Here is a 20,563-nt window from a genome sequence, read left to right as displayed (position 1 = left end):
CCACATAAAGTGAGTCGAATAAATTTCCTGGTTTCCCAGTGCATGTAAAAGTCATGCTTCAGGGTGCCTGAGTGGCTCAGTTGGTTTAGTGTCTGACTCTTGGTTTCAGCCCAGGTCATGATCTTAGGGTTGTGAAATCGAGACCCGTGTTTGGCCCCACACTCAGTGGGGAGTCTGCTTGAGATCTTTTTCTCCTCTGGTTCTCTCTCTCCCTGCCTCTGCTCTTCCCTCTGCTGGTTCTCTCTCTCAAATAAATAAACAAAATATGTAAAAAAAAGTTATGCTTACACTATACTGTAATCTATTAAGTGTATAATAGCATTATGTCTAAAAAGTATATACCTTGATTAAAAAATTATTTATTGCCAGAAAATGCTAACCATCATCTGAGCTTTCAGAGTTGTGATCACTGATCACAGAGCGCCATAACAAATAAAGAAGTAGTTAGAAATATTGTAAAAATTACCAAAATACGACACAGTTACAGAAAAGAAGAAGATGCTCTTGGGAAAATAGCACCAATAGAGTTGCTCGACATGGGGTTGCCACAAACTTCAATTTATTAAAAACACAGTATCTGCAAAGCGCAGTAAAGTGAAGTGCAACAAAATGAACTATGTCTGTATCACATTTTCCAAGTTTTTGAGAAGTCAGCCTGGATGCTGAGTGAAGAGACTGCAAGAGGGCAAAACGGGAAGCAGGGAGGTGGGTAGGAGCCCGTGTTTGGCAGCAGACTGAGAGAGGAGAGGGGAAGGCGGCTGAAACTGGAAATGCAGACGGAAGAGCTGTAACCATGATGCCTGCTGCAGGCAGAACCAACAAGCCACAGACCTGCAGTGGGATCACATATGGGGTGAGATGGGAAGAAGAGTCAGGAATGACGCCTGGGTGCCCCCCTACCTCCACCCCAGGGATGAGCACCCAAGCCTGGAGGCTCTCAGGAGATAGATGATACTGAAAGCTGTGAGACCACCTGGGATCACTCTGAGACTAGAGGGCAGGAAAGAGACCAGTGGAGGGTAGGGATCACCAGAGATCTAGAGGTGGGGGAGGAAGGTAGAGTCAGACAGGAGGGAGCCCAGGAGCAGGGAGGTTCTCAAAACTCCAGAGGTAAGTGTTTCAAGGAACGTTTTCACACGTACCCAGGGATTTGTTCTAGCAGGTATGGCAAATGACTGTCCTAAAGGATGAAGTTTTTACTTACAGTTCCCTAGAATCGGGAGGAATGGCAGGCCACACAGAGTGACCACAGGAAGCCAAGTGCATCTGAGTTGATCAGGAGGCAGGGGGAGTGAAGGGAGAGTATCCCTCAGAGCTTTTATTATGGGAAGGGATGGGTGAGGCAGGGTGAACAGACTAAGTACGTTTAGGATTGGCTGGTTTGAAGAATTTCTGTGGGCTTTGGAATGTAGACTATCCCCAGTTATCTAGTACCCGGTCCTAGGGTTATTAGGACAGGGGAAGAGTGTGACAATTTACAGAAGAGGTATTTCAGGGTGTCAACTCCAGATTAGTAGGTTTGCAAATGAAAAGCATGCTCACTACACAAGTTATTTGCTATCTTTAGGAATTAGCTAATCCTGAGAGGGGCAGTCCCCCCCTGGTCAGTGAGGCCCCAGATGCCAGAGCACTGGAGTATCAGAATACAGAAAAAAAGAAGATGTAGTTAATACAAAGGAAGAAGTGCTCAACTGTATCATCTGTATCAAGTGCATCTAAAAGACAGAGATAAGAACAGAAGCTTGGCCTCGGATTTGGCAAAATGGAAATCATCGGTGACCTTGGTAAAAGCCAAGTCAGTGAAGTAGTGCAGAGGAAAGCTAGAACAGAATGGGGTCAGGAGACTATGTGCAGAGAGGAGGCTCTAATAGAGTAGAGAAACACAATGATGAGACTGAAGAGGAATTCAGGGACAAAAGAGGTGTTCTGCTTAATGCACAACATTAAGGCATATGTGTACACTGGTAGAAATGACCCAGCAGGCAAGGAGAAATGAATGAATCATTACAGACAGCGCTCCACAACACCGTGGGGGTAGGCTGAAAGGTCTTAAGTCCCAAATTTACTTGAAGCTACAGCTTTAGTCTTTAAAATAAACGAGATTTTTGCCTTCTGTTTCATAATACAGGCACACCCAACCCCAGAACATATCCTCAAGTACTGTTCTCCCTTGAAGAACACTTGAGTTAGGAATGCCCAAACTGCATAGTGGCTGTTCACCTGTGTATTTTCAGCTGACATAATTTATATTGAGTTTTCAGAACTATTTAATAAAACATTTTTTAGAAGATTTTATTTGTATCTGACAGAGAGCCAGAGAGAGAACAAGCAGGGTGAAGGGCAGAGGCAGAAGCAGACTCCCCACTAAGCAGGGAGCCCGATCCGGGACTCGATCCTGAGCTGAAGGCAGACGCTTAACTGACTGAGCCGCCCAGGTGCCCCCTTAATAAACACTTTAAACTAAATGGCTTGCAAGAAAACCTTCACATTGGTTCCAAATGCAATCAGTAGGCCATAAAATCACACCACTTTCCAAAATTTGGAGTATCAGCAAAGGTGTACACATCTGATGATCATCTAAGAGAGGCCACTGCTACTTAAAGGTGAGGTTACCAAGGAGTAATGTTTTAAGCATTTTATATCCTAATATGACAGCTGTAACATATCTAGATGCCATATTGTGATTTAGAAAATTGGCAGAAATTTTCAATTGACCTATTTCTTATAATTTTTCCCACTTAAAATAATGGGAAATATGTTCTTCTTAGTTTTCTCAGAGACAGGCTGACATTTCAGGCACAGGTGACTGACATTACCTGGCAGAAGACTTCCCAAACTTGTCTCAGTTTAAAATTCTTAAATGCTTACCTTATAAATTACTTAACTTTAGTTATTCCAAATCTTATAGTAAAATTGGTGTTCCAGAAAGTTGTGCCACAGACTGCTGTTTTGCATCCATGCTGCACAGATCTGGGTCTGTGCATACTCCAGTTTGAGATGCACGCACTAACGCAGTCCCTGATCAGAAAAATTATGGAAAAATGAATTTTCACTGCAACCCCCAGTAACCGTTCGGATGGGACTTTTAAGAAGGGATCTTAAAGTGGTTCCGAAGGAGCCTTAGTCCTTGTAGGGCAGACAACAGAAACTGTGTATTCTCTTCCTGCACAGAGTTCCTTAATCTTTTGGGAAGGACCAGAAGGATTTACGGCAAGAGACAGCAGCCAGGGAGGGCAAGGCGAGAAAGATGGGTTTGAAAAGGCAAGTTCCAGGTTTCCAGGTGCCAGGTATTTCCATTTCAGTTAATGAATTTGCGGTTTCAGGTACCGATGGCAGGCTTCTGCTAAGGCTTCTAAACCAAAGGCTCGCCTCACCTCTGGCCGGAACAGGAGCCCGGGCTACCTCAACCTGCTCGGCGCGGCCTCACTGCGCATGCTCGCGGGGCGGGGCCGGGCGGGGCGCGCCGAGCTCGCCCAGGGCCGGAGCCAGCGAGAGAGCATGGCCACTCTGCGCAGGCTGCGAGAGGTCCCCCGGCACTTGCTAGTCTGCGAGAAATCCAACTTCGGCCATGACAAGTCGCGCCACCGGCATCTTGTGGAGACTCACTATCATAACTATAAGGTGAGTTCGGCCTCTGTGGGCCTCTCACGCATCGCTTCATCCCCGGGAGCTGGAGAGGTTTGGGGAAGGTCCTGTTCGGCTGAGCCGCGGGCCCGCCCTCCCCGCGCAGTGGGGCGGGGCTCCTCGCCAGGCTTGTTGGGAATTGTAATCTCTTCACTGCTCCGAGCTGGTCTCTTGCGGATCTGCAGGACTACAACTCCCAGGATGCGCCGGGGGCGGGGGGCAGGGTCCTCTCCTCTGTGGGGAGGGGCTGGGCGGCGTGCCTCCGGCGGATACCAAACCGCTGCTGTTACTTTGATCCTGCTGCTGGTGGAGCGCTTTTCCGGGTGGGAAGTGAGAGTGGGGGCCGAACCTGGGGAGTTAGCGAGTGATGGGTGCGACGTGGACCCGCTGGTCGGCGGAAAATCGGAGCCGGACTCGGCGCCCCTCTCCACGTCTTGATTCTTTCTCTCTCCTCGTGGGAGCGTCTTGCCAGTAGAGACCCAGGAAGCACGTGCTTTTCTAAACTATTCAGGGGAGCTAGGTTTAGGGCTGGGAAAGTTTCCACTTCGCCTGCTGTCTTCTGTGGTTTCCGGCCAAAGCGCGCCAGTTCGCCAGCTTTGCGTAGAAATGCGCGGTGGTGGCCCTGCTTGCAGGCGCAACTTAAGAGCTTTACCGGGAGCTGACGTCCGCTGGTGCTTCGTGAGAATGTCATCCTCGTGGGGGCGCTTGGTGTAAGCTGAGGCGTCAGTGAGGCTAATTATCTAGCATCTCGCAAGAGAAGAGAATAACCAGATGCCAGTCAAGTGCCCTCTGGCTCGGTTTCACCGACCCACTGAAGTGGCGAGGTCTCCAAAAACTCAACCTGGAAATGGTTTAAGCCTCTTACACTTGAGATTCATCAGCTTCATCTCCCTCCACCCAGGCCTGACTGGCGTGGCAGTTTCTCAGAGACACAGGTGGTGACGCGGGTCCCTCAGGAATAGACTGGGGTGTGAGCTTCGGGAGAGTGCTTTTTCGGGGGAGCACGTGGGTAACACTGGAAACCGTTCAGGTTTAACATCTTTGCTTTAGATGGAAAGCTCATCCCAGGCAGCCATCGGGGTGTGTATCTTACCTTGCCCAGGCTGATCTGTAGAATTTTTCTGTCTAGAAAATAGAAACAGCCCCGACCACTTCTGCGTCTGAGGAGCCTCTTGATTTCCCTAATTTCCTAATGCCCTAAGGGACAGTCCCTTTGATTTGAGCCTGGTACCAGGTTAAACAAATCTAAGGATATTCCATTGTACCATATTTCCCTAAAAATCAATTTTAGAGCAGTGGACAGGATATAAAACATATGGTTTATTTTCTAAAGGTGAAATGCAAGCAAGAGCTTTCCATTAAATTTTTTTTTTGCTTCTTTAGCTTTTCTATAATGTTTGAATACAGAAATGAAAAACGTAGATTGTCAAGTTTCTCTTTTCCTGAGACTTAAGTGACTTAAAAGTGACTTAAAAGTCTTATAGAGGGGCGCCTGCGTGGCTCAGTGGGTTAAAGCCTCTGCCTTTGGCTCAGGTCATGATCTCAGGGTCCTGGGATTGAGCCCCCTATTGGGCTCTCTGCTCAGCAGGGAGTCTGCTTCTGTTTCTCTCTCTCTTTGCCTGCCTCTCTGCCTGCTTGTGATCTCTGTGTGTCAAATAAATAAATAATAAAATCTTTTAAAAAAAAAGTTTTATAGAAACCTGTGGGGGAAAACTTCACAGCCTTCATATGTTATAGCATCCTTAAAAGCTGGAGGCTGATCTACATGAAAATAAGACTGGTTTATGTTACACATTCCAATAGGTTTCATTTCTGATTCCTGAATGTGGGATACTGTCAAAAGAATTGAAAAACCTAGTCATGGAAACTGGACCTTATTACTTTGTGAAGAACTTACCTCTTCATGAGTTAATTACACACGAGTTCATCCACTCCTTTGTGAAGAAAGGTAAGAAAAACCTTGTCGTGTCTATATGAATGTGGTAAGGTGAGGAAGTATAGTCAGATCGCATCACGATCCTAGGGCTCCAAGTAGGGCTCCATAGAGATAGTCTGTGTGGTTAAATGTCGACATCATTCCCCCTCCCTCAGCATCCTCCCCCTACTTTCTCTTGTGCTCTCTTTAGGTGGTGCTTTCTGATGACACTTGTCCATGAGTGTGGCTCAGGGAGGTTGTAACATAAAGGTATCCCTCATCTTAAAACAAGGATTCAGGGAGAGGAGAGAGCCTTGGGAGCTGTGTGTTTGCATACACGGCTGTCGGGTGCGTGGCCACAAAACCGCTGTGTTCCCAGCAGTCCCCACTCAGCCGTCTGGAAAGGTTCATCTCCCGATGCTCTCGTAGCAGCTGGTCACCAGGCGGTGTCCTCATTATGGTGCCGTGTCTTCTGCTTCATTTGTGGCTCTGACGCTCTCTGCTCACCCCATTTCCATTTGTATCTGCTGGGTTGGTTGCTTTGTTCTCCTTGTTTCCTAGGGAGCACTTGTTTGAAACTGTATTTCAGACTGTCTTTAGGGATTTCCCCCCTCCCTACATAAGTCACTAAACTTAAAAGTAAGCACGCCCCTTCTTTTGCTGTAGGTCCCATGTTCGTCGTCTACAGGGAGCTGTGAACAATCCAGTTACTTGCAGTCTCCCTCTTTCGGGCGCAGCTGGCCATGTTGTCTTTGGTCCTGTCAACTTCATTCCTTTCATCTGTCTTGAAGTTGGGTGCTACTTTGTTAATAATGCGGCCTCTGGCTGTTAGGGACCGTTTTACATATCTTAAGCAGTTGAACTCTTGCAACAGCTCTGTGAGTTGGGCCTGTGATTCCCCATTTTACAGGTGAGGAAAGCTGAGATTCACAGAGACTGAGAGGCTTTCCTAACCTCACACGAGGTCATGGCACATTTTGAATCTTTACCTGGAACTCTTCCTCTCAGGCGCGTGCACTCACCTAGTATTCTACTTTGTGCCTCTCTGCTAGCACCCCCAGAGACACACACTACACCCTGAGTCCATTTCCTGCTTGATGGTAGTCACCTGGCACAAATAGGCCCTGGGTGGCGGCATGAACTAGCTGGAGGGTGGCCTCTGGGTCCTCCAGCTCAGCCCTGTCAGGTTTTAGGGTTATTTATTTATAGATGTTATTTATTTGTTTATATGTTATTTATTCATTTATTCATTTGAGACAGAAAGAGAACACATGCGGGGAGAGGGAGAAGCAAACTCCCCACTGAGCAGAGAGCCCGACATGGAGCTTGATTCCAGGACCCTGGGATCACGACCTCAGCCAAAGGCAGACGCTTAACCATCTGAGCCACCAGGCACCCCCGGTTTTAGGTTTATTGAGTGAGCTGGAGCATGGTGGATATTGACCCTTACTCACCTGGAAGATACGTTATCGTGTGAAGAGAATCCACTAACTTTTTGCAGGTGTGATTTTTTTTTGTTTGTTTCTTTCTTTCTTAATTTCTTATCTGGGCTTTCTCTTACAGGTTCGTTCTATGCACTAACATACAATACAAATATCGATGAAGATAATACTGTTGCCCTCCTGCCAAACGGTAACAACACTCATTTTTTCTTTAATTTTAAAAGAAATACTGTTAAAAAAAAATTTAAAAAGTCAAATCTCCAGATGATTCACTCACACCCCTTCTTAGAATGAACTGTTTTTAACAGGTTGGTTTTTATTTTTCTTGACATTTTCTATAAATTTATAAACACACATAAAGCTTGTTTTTTTTTTTTTTTTTTCCAAAGATTTTATTTATTTGACAGAGAGAGATCACAAGTAGGCAGAGAGGCAGGCAGGGAGTGGGGGGAAGCAGGCTCCCTGCTGAGCAGAGAGCCTGATGCCCGGCTCGATCCCAGGATCCTGAGATCATGACCTGAGCTGAAGGCAGAGGCTTAACCTACTGAGCCACCCAGGTGCCTCTGGGTTTTGGTGTTTTTTTTTTAAACATAAATCACATTGTACTACATCGTTTCTCAATTTTCTGTTTTCTTAATATGTCACAGACATCTTTCCATATCAGGGCAAATAGTTCTGACTGACTTTTTTTAATATTTTGAAGCTATTCTAGTGAAGAGGTATACCATGGTTTGGTTAACTATTTGTTCTTTAATAAAAATTTAGATAATTTCTGTTTTCACTGTCATAAATAATATCCTTGTATGTATAATATGTTAAAAATATTCTTGTACATAAATAGGATGTGTGTATAAGTAATCTCCTTGTATCGTAAAGACGATTCTTGTGTGCAGTTTATTATCCTCATATTTAACTGCTCAATTGGCTGTGCTTTCTTTTAGTAAGAGAACATGTCATATTTTATTATCTCTTTTATGAGGATTATTTGATTTACAGGGAAATTAATTTTATCACTGGATAAAGATACTTATGAAGAAACTGGTCTTCAAGGTCGTCCATCTAAGTATTCTGGCAGAAAAGTCATGAAATTTAGTAAGTATTGTGCTCCTATCAGTTTCCAACAAGTCAGTAATCTTCCTGTAGCAATTTTTTTAAGTTTAAATGTTTGAATTTCCGCTCTTCTCTTTGTTCAGAAGGAATATGGCCTTTTCTTGTCTTTAGAACTTCTGCCCGGTGGGGCTGTCGGTTGAGCTTCAGAAGGAATAAGATCGCTCTTCTGTTTCTCTTTGGCTGTGGCAGCCCTAATCCTCTAATAAGGATCACAGAATTGGAATGGTCCATTAAATTCATATATTTTGGGGGTTAAAAATCAAAGTAATGAACCCAAGATAAGAGTCTACAGCTTATTCTTAATAAAGAATTTACTTTTGTCAAGTTTTTATGATTACTAGTAGAGATAAGCCCGTGAGTGAAGAGATACGGTTCTGCTGATGGTGTCCAGCTTGAACATGAGTGACTGAAGCTGTCACAACCATAGGTAGATTAAGGTTGACCTCCCAGGGACCTCTGCCCTTGGGCTTTGACCTCAGAAAAGTATGAACTTAAAACAGCTATTGTGACTGTCAATGCTAGAAATGCCCATGAGAGGCAGTGTTTTGATTTGGTAAACCAAAGGGCTGCAAGAACAAAATAATTTTTGCTATTCGTGAAGTTTCCAAAAATTCGGATGCTTTTGATTGCAGCACTTTTTCCACAGTGTAGGCTGTGCATATACGAATGAACTGTTTATTCCTCTTTCCATTTTTTAAGTTGTTTCCATTGATTTGATGGATTTATCCTTTAACCTGAATTCTAAGAAGTATGAAAGAATATCTTGGTCCTTCAGAGAAAAGAAGCCATTGAAATTTGATTTTCTTTTGGCTTGGCATCATACAGGTATGGAAAAATACGGAACAGAACAGTGATTTGGAAATCTAATTGTTAATTAAAGGGGAATAATGGAGAATTGAATTGTGATTCATCCCTGTGGTCTAGGATATTGGGTACATATGTGCGTAAATATTATTCGGGAAGCTGCTTCTGGCCCCCCCGGCATCCCCGGGAGTCATAGCTCAGGATGATCTGGGCAGGCAGCCGTCTTCCTCCATCTCCCTGGGTTATGTGTTGATGCAGCCGACTTTTTTTACTGTTTCTCCCCTCCCTTCCTGCACCTTACCTCAAACAGCCTTAGTGGTATGTTTTAAAATAGCACAAATTATAAACACAAACTGTTGATTATTTTAGGGTCCAAGTCAGGCATACCATTAAATGTCAAATGAAATTTGTTGTCACTTGGAATTGATTCGAATGTGAAATTTAGTGGGGTGTTTGGTCACCAGATGTGGTGACGTACTGACAACTGCCATGTGCCTTGCTCCTTTTAGAGTGTAGCTTTGGTCCATCAGAAGATTGTAAAGAGTTAGAGCATCATAATTGTGATGGTGTCGTACTCGGTTTTGGAGGACAGGGAGGCACGTAGGTCAGTTTGGGAAATATGCCTGTCCATCCGCTCTTCCTGGGACGTTTCTGGTCACTGGGTGCTCCAGGCCGCTCACATTGAGTCCTCAGTCTGTAATGCTTCAGGGCGTCTCCTCCTCAGGGTAGAGATACAGGACAGACTGATGGACATTTCAGTTGCACAAAGTCTTCATTGAGGACCATGTGTGCTTTCAGTTCTGGAGAGCTCTGTGTTCCTAAAGCACCTAATTATTCTAAGGGCTTGTCAAAAACTGGGGAAAGTCTGAGATTTTCCTCACTTGTAAGCTAAGTAGTTAGCCTGCAAGGTCTCATGGGTGCTGGCAGAAGGCACAAGACTTGGGATTTAATTACTCACAGTAGTGGCCCTGGCCAGAGTCTCCACTCACACCAGCGCACCAAGTCCCACTACCCACCGGGTGACACAGTGGGCCAGGGGATACCACACATGCTGTGGGCTGCATTACAGGAGAGGAATCTCGAGCTGCAGGAACTCCAGTCTTTTATCCTGGCCAGTAAGCCTGCTGGCCTCGCTCTGGGGTGGAGGGTGGGGAGAGCAGATTATTTCTATTACACTGGACACGAAGCAAGCCTGCCTTTTGCTCCCAAGGGGCCACTATTTCTGTCTTCCAAGGCTGTTGGAAAATCCTTGAAGATAAGTTGGATTTTACTGGGTTTTCAAAGATAAGCTTAAATGAGATTCTTTCAGTTCCTCATGTGTTTCCTTTACAGAGATTATGCAAATAAACTCCTCTGTCTATAGAGTTCACTAATTTTATTTAGCCACAAGTAGCGCTTTTTTTATTCAGTAAGTCAGAATTTTCTTATTAGAGCAAATGCTGAAACTAATATGGGGTTGAATCTGAAAGGATTATGCTTTTCCAGGAAAAGGGAAAGGAAATGAATGTTTACAGACTTTGGCACAAGGAGCCCAAAGCAACTTAAATTATTTTAATTTGACTACAGCTTTGTGCAACTCCCTTCTGTGTTACTTAATCTCACCTGCTCCCTGGAACTCTCAGGGGGGAATGGGGCGGTTTCAGGGATTCACTGAACAGATGACAGATGAACAGATGATGCAGATGACCTTGTATGGTGTGTTTTAAGGTGCAGAAGAATCAACGGTGATGTCACACTTTTCCAATTACCAAATTCAGGAGCATCAGCCAAAAATAGCCCTGAGCACAGTGACAGAGCTGCAGTGCCCGGTCCTTCGGAGCAGCGCACTCCAGGGGGAGCCAGAGGCGGCCTGCAGCGCTCCCGAGCTTCTGGACTGGCTGGGTGCCGTCTTCAGTGACACAGAACTGTGCGTAGCAGCTCCTGGGTGGCGGGCTCGGGCTCTGGCTGGTTTCTTGTTCTTCACAGCGGCTTATACTTTGAAAACGAATCATGCAGCAGAAGTAAATGTATTTTCTTTTTTTTCTTTGTGTGTGTGTGTGTGTGTGTGACAGAAATAACGAGCCTAATAACTTCATATCCACCTATTGCTGTCCTCAGCCAAGCACAGTGGTGGCCAAAGCTTATTTGTGTACAATCACGGGTTTCATACTTCCAGAGAAGATCTGTCTCCTTTTGGAACAGTTGCGGTGAGAATGCTTATTGCCTCTTATATCTTGGTTGTCTGTGCCCACATGACATTTTAGGGGCAGTGCTACTGTTCTAAATCGCAGTGTTCTCTCACACACGTACCCCCCTTTTTCCTTGCTTGGGCTCACAGTGTGGTCACATTATCATCTTAAATGATGTAATTATTCTTGGTGATAGGAAAATGCTGCTGCCAAGTACTTGTCCTTATGAAAAGACAGAGAACAGAGTTTAACTCAGCTGCTTGAAAAACAGACTATTCATTTTCCTTGTCGTGTTCCGGAAGTTCTAACATCACTTAAGAAAACAGCAGTACTCTATGGAACACATTATGATCTGTTTTAAATGTTAGAGTTCTGCAGATGTTTTATTTTGAAAACAGTTGACCATTTTTGAATCCAGATCGTGTCCAAGATCTCTTCCCGCACTAACATCCTGTGAAGTGCTGGACTTCATTAATGTGCCAGGGATTGGACAAGGCAGTATGGGGTTTTTCATTTGAGAGGGTACTCTATAAATGCTGCATTTTATCTAACGTCAGGAACCTCAGATCCCATGTTGAAAAGACCATGAAGCAAACATAATGCCTTCTCAGTCTTCATTTTTTTTTTTTTTTTTAAATAAGTCCAATGCTAGGCTTGAACTCATGACCCTCGGATCAAGACCTGAGCTGAGATCAAGAGTTGGATGCTTAGGGGTGCCTGGGTGGCTCAGTGGGTTAAAGCCTCTGCCTTCAGTTCAGGTCATGGTCTCAGGGTCCTGGGATGGAGCCCCACATCAGGCTCTCTGCTCAGCAGGAGCCTGCTTCCTCCTCTCTCTCTCTGCCTGCCTCTCTGCCTGCTTGTGATCTCTGTCTGTCAAATAAATAAATAAAATCTTAAAAAAAAAAAGAAAGAGTTGGATGCTTAACCAACTGAGCCACCCAGGCACCCATCAGTCTTCCCTTTTTAAAATCTTGAGGGTTTTCTTTCTTAAGCCCAATACCCTTTTTCATTTATTAGTTCAGTACTTTTATTTTCCCTAATAATAAAGTCAGATTTTTTTTTTAAATCCAATAAATTATTCTGCATTGTTTAAGTTAACAGAAACTGAAGAGCCCTATTAAATGGCGGGAAACTATTCCTATACACTTTGTGGTTTTGTTTTGTTTTTTTTTTTCTCTTTGAATCTTACGTGGTGTTCACAGTGAGCATTGGAACTGCTGAAGTTGGTTTTGTGCATTCTGTAATTGGTTAACATTTACTGAATATACCACATAGGATCAGGAATGTAGTTTGCATCTCTTAATTCTTCTAAATAAAAGCTAAGGTCTAAGCTTCATTGAAACATCAGAAATATCACTTATCCTGAATAAGTAAAAAAAAAAATGTGAACATTCCTAGCCCTCCCTGTTTGTTAAGAGTTATCTTTCTTTTTCAGTCACTACTTTGATGAGCCCAAGTTAGCTCCTTGGGTTACATTGTCAGTACAAGGCTTTGCAGACAGTCCTGTTTCGTGGAGAGAAAATGAACATGGTTTCCGAAAAGGAGGAGAACATTTATACAACTTTGTGATTTTTAACAATCAGGACTATTGGCTTCAGATGGCTGTTGGGGCGAATGATGACTGTCCACCGTGAAAAATACAAAACTTAAAATCATGTTTGTTTGTGTTCGTGCTTTCTTTCAGATTTTGTTAATGGTAAAGGACTGTGTGTTCACTCAGGTTTGTATGATGATGGCAATTCTTAGATCAGCATTCATTAGCATTCTGCTCTTGACTTAGGGCCCATCCTGTGAGTGTAGTTGGGACTGACATCCAGTGAGTAGCCCATAGTTGATTACTCCTGGTCATTGTTGGTGTAAGTACAGAGGTGTGGGGTTACTGCATGGTAGATTGGACTAGGATAGCCAGGGAACAGATGCTCTTGGACCATTGGATAAGATGTGTGCTGTTACTCAGGTGTGTGATTACAACTTGTTCACATAATAATAATAAGTCCTTATAGCATACTTCTCAGAGCCAGCCCTGCTTTAAGAACTGATATTACCTCCTTTATTTCTTGCATCAACAGCACAGAGTATAAATGAGCTACCAAGGTCACAGTGCTTGTGAGTCTGAGACCTGACCTTGGGCCGGCTGGTTCCTAAGTATGTGTTCTCACTCTTGCCTCTGGATCAAGAGAGGGGTTTTTGGATACTGTATACTACAAAGAACAAGTTAAAAGACGTTTTTCCCCCCATCACTATGGCTGATAAGGACCAGCTGAGGACAACTAAAACTTCTGGGATACATATCAAGAGCCATTTTTTAAAATGAATCAGTGAGCTACATAATAAGTCTCAAAAAATTTTAAATGGAAGTGGAAGTACAAAGAGGTAATTAGGACACTGGGGCTACTTTTTACCCTTAGGACATTTGCCAAATACCTAGTTAAACTTTTTCATCATCTGGGTTGGGAAGGGGGCAGTAGCATAGCAGACAAAGCTTAGGGCCTGCCCAAGGTGGGAGGGGTAATCGATCTCATGACGCTGAGACCCAAAAAGACAGACTTACTGTAAGAGTGAACTATGAATACATCTGCCTGCCTCCTCCCTCTCCAGTATCCCCTTGTCCTCCCCTCACTCCCCCTAGATAGCAGGGAAGATCGCCTATCCTGAGAGAATACATTTCCATATCCCGTGAGTGTATATGTGTATTTTGCCACAAGCACCCCTGAAACTGGCTTGTTTGAATCTAGGTAGTCTAAGAAAAGTCTCACACCAGAAATTTAAAGTGATATCAGGTTTTTAATTGCCCTCCAGGTGACTAACAGAAGCAAAATGTACTGTCTTTGGAGGAACTCAGAAATAGTTTCAAGGAATATAAGTTCACAATCAGAAATCACAAACACATAAATAGATAGACAAGAGCCAGCAGAAACGATGGACGGAAGAAGCAGGCCTATAAAGAGTTAAGCTATTAAGACTTACCAGACATAGTATAAAGTATGTTTTATATTTAAAGAAATAAGGGAGAACCACTTCTCGGCCTTTTGGCTAAGATCAATGTAAAGAAATAAGGGATATAAAAGAGCATGATTGTAAAAACAGTCAAGCAGATTGAGAAAAGTACCAAGTGGAAATCTAGGAATAAGGAACACCATAATTGAAAGTTCAGTGCATTGACCAACATAACATAACTAACAGACTCTAGGTACACTGAGAAAAGAATAAGAAGAAATAAAAATGTTTTCAGACTTGCAAAAGACTTTATCACCAGCGGATACACATTATGAAAAAAATTAAAGGGTGTTCTTCAGGCAGAAGGAGAATGATACCGGATTGAAATCTAGATCTACATAAAGGGATGAAGAGCATGTAACAGTATGGGTAAATCTATGATTTATTATTATTTAAACCTCTTTAAAGGTAATCGCTTAAACAAATTACAGAAAAGCGGTATTTACTTTATAATATATGTAAAAGCAAAATGGATGACAAGAATAGCTTAAAAGAAGGGAAGAAATACACTGTAAGTGTACTTTTTGTAAGGTTCTTGTACCTGAAATGAGATACTATCATTTAAATGTAGACTGTGATAAGTTACAGATGTATACTATAAACCCTAAACAACCACCTAAATAACCTAAAAATTATAGCTGTGAAACTGAGATAAAATGTAATAAAAATTGATTAATTTGAAAAATGATAGGAAAAGAGGTAAAAGAGTAGAGGACTGGAAAATAGCAAGATGACATGACCATATCAATGGTCCTATTAAATATGAATAGTCTAAATGCTCCAACTAAAAGGCAGCTATTGTCAGATTGGATTTAAAAGAACACTGCCTTCAAGAAAGGTACTTTAAAGATACAAGTAGGTTAAAAGCAAAAGGATAGAAAAAGATACCTCATGCTACCACTAGTCAAAAGAAAGCTGGAATGGGTATATTAATAACAAAATAGATTTTAGAGCAAAAAATACTAACAGGGATTAGGGCTTATGTCATACTGATAAAGGGTCAGTTAATGAGTGTACCTGACAGCAGCCCTAAATGATAGCAAAAGCAGATCACACTGCAAGGAAAAAATGGACAAATTTTAGTATCTACTTTCTAAAACTGAGGGAGAAATTCGGCAGAACAAAAATATAGTCTGCTTGAACAGTGGTAACAGCCAGTTTGACCTGGTTAGTATTTATAGAATATTCCACCCTACCACAGCAAAACATGAGAGTGCATGTGGAATATTTATGATGATAGACCACACTGTGGCTCATTAAAAAATCTCAAATTTGAAGGTATTCATCATACCAAGTGTGTTCTTTGACCACAGAGGAATTATGTTAGAAATCAGTAACAGAGAAATCCTTGGCAGTCCTTAAATATTTGGGAACAAGTAAAAGAAATCTAAAGAGAAAGTAGAAAGTAATTTGAAGTGAATAAGAAAAATGGGTTGCCACTAAAGCAGTACTGAGAGGGAAACTCATAGTATTAAATAACTATATTAGGAAGGAAGGTCTCAAATCAGTAACCTGAGTTTCCAGTTTAAGAAACTAGAAAAAGAAGAGCAAATTAAGTACACGGTAAGCAGAGCTTGAAGAGGAATAATAAAGATCAGAGACAATAAAAGACAAAAACAAAGAGAACAATCAGTGAATCCAAAAGCTTGTTCTTTGGGGAAAAAAAGACCAATTAAAATTGTTAAGTCTCCAGCCAGATTGGTGAGGGAAAAAAAGACAAATGATCAAGGAATGATTATTTATATATTTATGTATTTATATATATATATAGAGAGAGAGAGAGGGAGAAGTAACATCACTACAGATAAAAGGACTATTAGGAGCACCTGTATACCAATAAATGCAATATCATTGATGAAATCGACAAATTCCTTGAAAGGTAAAAATTACCAGAGCTCACTAAAAAGATAACCTGAACAGCCCTACAAAAGAAATTGAAGGGGCACCTGGGTGACTCAACTGATTGTCTCCTTTTGGCTCAGGTCATGATTGCAGGGTACTGGCAATTGAGCCCTACGTTGAGCTCCCTGCTCAGCGGGGAGTCTGTTTCTCCCTCTCTTTCTGCCCCTTCCCCCTGTTTGTGTGGGCATGCACACATGCATGCATGCTCTCTCTCTCTCTTGCTTTCTATCTCTAATAAAATCTATCTCAAAATATTTTAAAAAATTGCAATTGCAGTTTTAAAACCTAATTATAACAAAAATCCAGGCCCAGGTGGCTTTAGTGGTGAGTTTAATCAAAAACTTCAGGAGAGATAATACCAATTCTACACAAACTTCTAAAAAATCAAAGTGGCAATAGTTTCCAATTCATTCTGTGAGGCCATCATAACTCTGGGACCAAAATTATCCTGGTACCCTAGCCAGACAAACCTATTACAAGAAAAGCTACAAGGCAATATTCCACATAAATACAGGTACAACAATTCTAAGGAAAAGTTTAGTAAATTGAATCCTATGATATAATAAAAAGATAATGTATCATGGTCATGGGATTTATCCTGGGAATGCAGGCTTGATTTGGCATTCACATAATCATCTCAATATAGAAAAATCATCTGACAAAACTGACCCTCTGTTGCTGAGAAAAACTCAGGCAAACTAGGAATAAAGGGAACTTCCCCAATTTGATAAAGGGCATCTATAAAAACCCTAGAGTTAACATCATACTTAGTTGTAAAAGATGGCATACTTTGCCCCTAACATCAGGAACAAGTAGGGATGTCTGTATCCGATGTTGTATAGGAAATTCTAGACTGCACAATTGGGCAAGAAAGAAAGGACATCCAGATTGGAAAGAAAAAATTGTCGTTACTCACAGATGACATGATCTTCAGACATGTAGAAAATATACAGTGGAAAAAAATGTACGATGGAGTCTACAAGCTATCTATTAGAACTAAAAAGTGACTTTGTCAAAGTTGCAAGATATAAAGCAACATACAAAAATCGTGTTTGTATATGGTAGCAACAATTAGAAATCGAAATTAAAAATCCACACTTACAATAGCTTAAAAAATGTACTTAGAAATAAATCTGACAAAAAAATGTGAAAAACCTGTACAATGAAACCTACAAAATATTGCTGTGATAAAGAAGACCTAAATAATAATATATAGCTTGTTCATGGGTCAAGAGATTCAGTATTGTTAAGACGTCATATTCCCAAAATACAGATTCAATATAGATCCAATAAAATCTCAAACCAAAACCCAGCAGGTTATTTTTGTGTGTGTATATATGTATATATAAATTGATGAGCTGATTCTTAAATCTCTGTAGAACAGCAGTGGACCTAGAACAGCCTCCCAGGCTGCTTTCAAACTTGACAATGTTAACACCAAAAGCTTCCAGCCGCTCCATTCTCTGCCTCAACGTGATGTAAACCACCAACCCAAGCAGGAAGTCAGAAGTGTTTTTGTTTCAGTATGTCCCTCTGATTATCTGTACGAATGCATGCCAACTGAGAGGAAGTATTGTAATAAGGAACCTAATTCAGGAGGTGTCAATTGAAGTTGGGAATAAGATTTACTGCTGTTCATTCTTTGGAACAATCTGGGGTTGATTAGTGTTTTCAAACTACATCTGCCAGTTAATATGATGTTCAACTATTTTCTATATAAGAGGAAAAATAAAAAATCTGATATAAAAGGATTTTTTAAAAGACTGAGTTGATGAATTTATATGCACAGGAAAATAGATTTCTGTAGATCTTTAAGGAGCAAGTGTCAAGAGGTTTCTAGAAAAAAGAAAAGAGATAGAGAAGGAAAGAAAGATCTACAAATTACCAACACAGTTAAGTTTAGAGCAGGGAACTGGTAACATAGCAACTGACCAAAAAAACAATCAAAAAAAAAAAAACAACACAACCAAACTATGCCAGAAGCATCCCTTTTAAGGAACTAAGATTGTGCTCAAATTCTTGTAGTGTCATTTGCTGGGACTTGAGGACCTGAGGGACCCCTGCAAGCATATTCTTCAGAATCCAGATTAGGGGAAGAGGTTACACTTTGGATGCAAAGTTACTGCTGTATTCATCTTAATAAATCAAATTAAGTTACTTGGCAGAACACCAAGTGTGACCCACCCATTTCTGAGGAAATGACCAGAGGTCAAAGATGATTATTTTCATCTTTTATAATTGAGGAAATATTTGTCTTGTTTTCTATTGCTCAAGGTTGGCATTTTCTTCCTCCTTCTGGCATGTTGCCTCTAAAGCTATGTGCCATTTTCACCACAAAGTTCCCTGGATTCTTCAGAGACATGGAACCAATAGAACATATGTTTATAAAATGAAAATATGTTTATATATTATGAATACGTATTGTGATGAATTGGCTCTCACGGTTACAGAGGCTGGGTAGTCCCCCAATGTCTGCCGGAAACCCGAGAGCTGGTGGTGTAGTTCACTCCAGCCCAAACCCCTGAGGACTAGGAGAGCCAATGGTGTCCAGCAGTTCCCAGTCCAGCAGGGGAAGACCAGGTGTCTTAGCCCACCAATCCGGCCGAGGGAGCACGGAGTCTCCCTTTCTCACCGTTATGTTCTATTTGGACCTTCAAGGGGTTGGATAAGGACCACTCGCATTGAGGAGTGCAATCTGCTTTATGAGTCCACTGATTCAAACGCTAATTTCATTCAGAGACACTCTCCCAGACACACCGAGAAAGAATGGTTAGCCAAATGTCTGGAAACTGAAATGATCCAGTCAAGTTGACACAAAACTAACCAACCCTGATACTCCCTCACGAATTACTTTAGTCTGTTGTAGTGTTTATTGAGCATCTAGTTAATACTCAATAGTTACTCATGTGGGCTGTGAGAACAGAACAAATACTTGACATGACTTCTCCTTTGGGGGAAAAGCTATTCAGGAGGACTGCTGTCTCTACCTTGATAGCTCTTGGCCCAAACTAACATAGTAGATTATCACATGAAGGAGTTGAGTGAACATTCTGGAAAGGATGGAATTTCAGGTCAGCTAGGACTCGTCCCTTGGGGAGAAAAGCTACTTGGGAGCTTCCTGATCTTGGAGCTATTCTCTTTCAGCAACCTCCCCAACCCTACCTCCTGGGCCCTAACTTACCAGTTTGGGAAGACATTGCTCAACAGGACACCAGCTCTCTTTGGTTAGAACTTGGTAGGAGCCATTTTCCTCTAATGATGAATGGAAAACTAAGGAGAATGCATCAATTTATAGAAAAAGCCATTTTCTTAAATATAGGCTATGTAAATGGTGACCCATTTATGGGCGAGCTGTTCATGCATTGCCTTTATAGAGTGACTATCCTTATTTTTTTTTTTTTAAAGATTTATTTATTTATTTATTTGACAGAGGTCACAAGTAGGCAGAGAGGCAGGCAGAGAGAGAGGAGGAAGCAGGCTCCCTGCTGAGCAGAGAGCCCGATGTGGGGCTCGATCCCAGGACCCTGAGATCATGACCTGAGTCGAAGGCAGAGGCTTTAACCCACTGAGCCACCCAGGCGCCCCAGTGACTGTCCTTATTTTAGAACAGGAAAGACTTATGGAAAAGGCAATTGGGCTTGCGGTAGGATTGTTTTTTTTTCTTCCTCTTTTAATACCCATATGGGGGAGGGTCAGGGTAGAAGGTTGCAGCAGCCAACCAAGTGTGAAGGCACTGCCGAAATCCACCACAATCACTGGAGCACCATTAGCAGGGAAAGCCTCAGTGAGAGGCTTTCTCAGTGAGAAAGATAGAAATGTAAAGAAATTTGGGGACCAGAAATCTGGGCTATCACTCTATTAGCATCCATGAGCTCTTTCTGAGGGAAAAACAGGCACACACTGAAAAGTATATTCCTGCAGACTTTCTTTGTTTCCCTCAACTAATGAGGTAAGTTGGAGGCCTTTCCTTTATGAAGAACTCACATCTGGCTCTTATTTCAGATAACAATTGGCAGCTTCAAGGCAGTGCATTCTGTAAATCTTAGTAAGTCCCTTGGCTTTTAGGCCATGCTGCCTGATACTTTTCTGGGTAAGAGACCCAGATAAGATTTGGAGGGCTTGAGAATGTAGGGCAGTCTCTTGGGTCTGTAAGCAGACAGAATTTGTGATGTTTCTTATAGGGCTGTAATAGGCCTCAGTGTCTTTGTTCCTGAGGGAAAAAGTTATGGGCAGATAATGCCTTCTGAACTTCTAAAGCTGCTCTCTATTTCTCAACTGGTAAACTTTGCCCCTGTTTCATTTTGGGTTCGTTCTAAAGTTCTCAGAATAAAAGTACCAGCCAGTATATTCAATTTCATAATAGTAACTGACATTTACTGAGCACGTACTCTGTGTTCAGGCAGGCTAAGCATTTTATACACATTCTATCGGTAAATGCCCACTAAAGACACTTGGAGCAGGTGTTACCCACATTTTGCAGATAAGATTAGAGAGATTAAATAATCTTCCCAAGGCTACATGGCTAAATTAAGCAGTTAAACCCAAATTACAAGTTAAGCTTGCTTCCGTAGCTGGAGATCTTAAACATGAAGACGTGCTCT

At 42.1% G+C, this 20,563-nt stretch overlaps 1 protein-coding gene across 2 annotated transcripts; it reads left to right on the top strand.

Annotated features, from left to right (window-relative positions):
• Positions 1–3,333: 3,333 nt before the first annotated feature.
• Positions 3,334–12,719, top strand: RPP40 (ribonuclease P/MRP subunit p40). Of its 2 annotated transcripts, none has more exons than XM_080806634.1 (8): positions 3,334–3,621; positions 5,428–5,572; positions 7,103–7,171; positions 7,978–8,073; positions 8,791–8,916; positions 10,603–10,801; positions 10,947–11,081; positions 12,499–12,719. In XM_080806634.1, the coding sequence occupies exons 1-8, from the start codon at positions 3,433–3,435 to the stop codon at positions 12,695–12,697; spliced, it is 1,158 nt and encodes a 385-aa protein (XP_080662760.1). In that variant the 5' UTR covers positions 3,334–3,432; the 3' UTR covers positions 12,698–12,719. The 2 variants fall into 2 exon arrangements, with proteins under 2 accessions (XP_080662760.1, XP_080662759.1); XM_080806633.1 differs by having other exon boundaries at positions 10,603–10,895; positions 10,993–11,081; positions 12,499–12,716.
• The last annotated feature ends 7,844 nt before the right edge of the window (positions 12,720–20,563 follow it).

Source organism: Martes martes (assembly GCF_963455335.1).
Source record: "Martes martes genome assembly, chromosome: 6".
Taxonomy (NCBI): Eukaryota; Metazoa; Chordata; class Mammalia; order Carnivora; family Mustelidae; genus Martes; species Martes martes.
The sequence above is the reverse complement of the archived record's forward strand: the minus strand, read 5'-3'. Positions and strand labels throughout refer to the sequence as shown.

Coding starts and splice junctions, on each gene's coding strand:
- RPP40 (XM_080806633.1), top strand. CDS start 3,433: ATGCTCGCGGGGCGGGGCCGGGCGGGGCGCGCCGAGCTCGCCCAGGGC. Junction 7,172..7,977: donor TGTTGCCCTCCTGCCAAACG/GTAACAACACTC, acceptor TTTGATTTACAG/GGAAATTAATTTTATCACTG. Junction 8,917..10,602: donor TTTGGCTTGGCATCATACAG/GTATGGAAAAAT, acceptor GTGTGTTTTAAG/GTGCAGAAGAATCAACGGTG.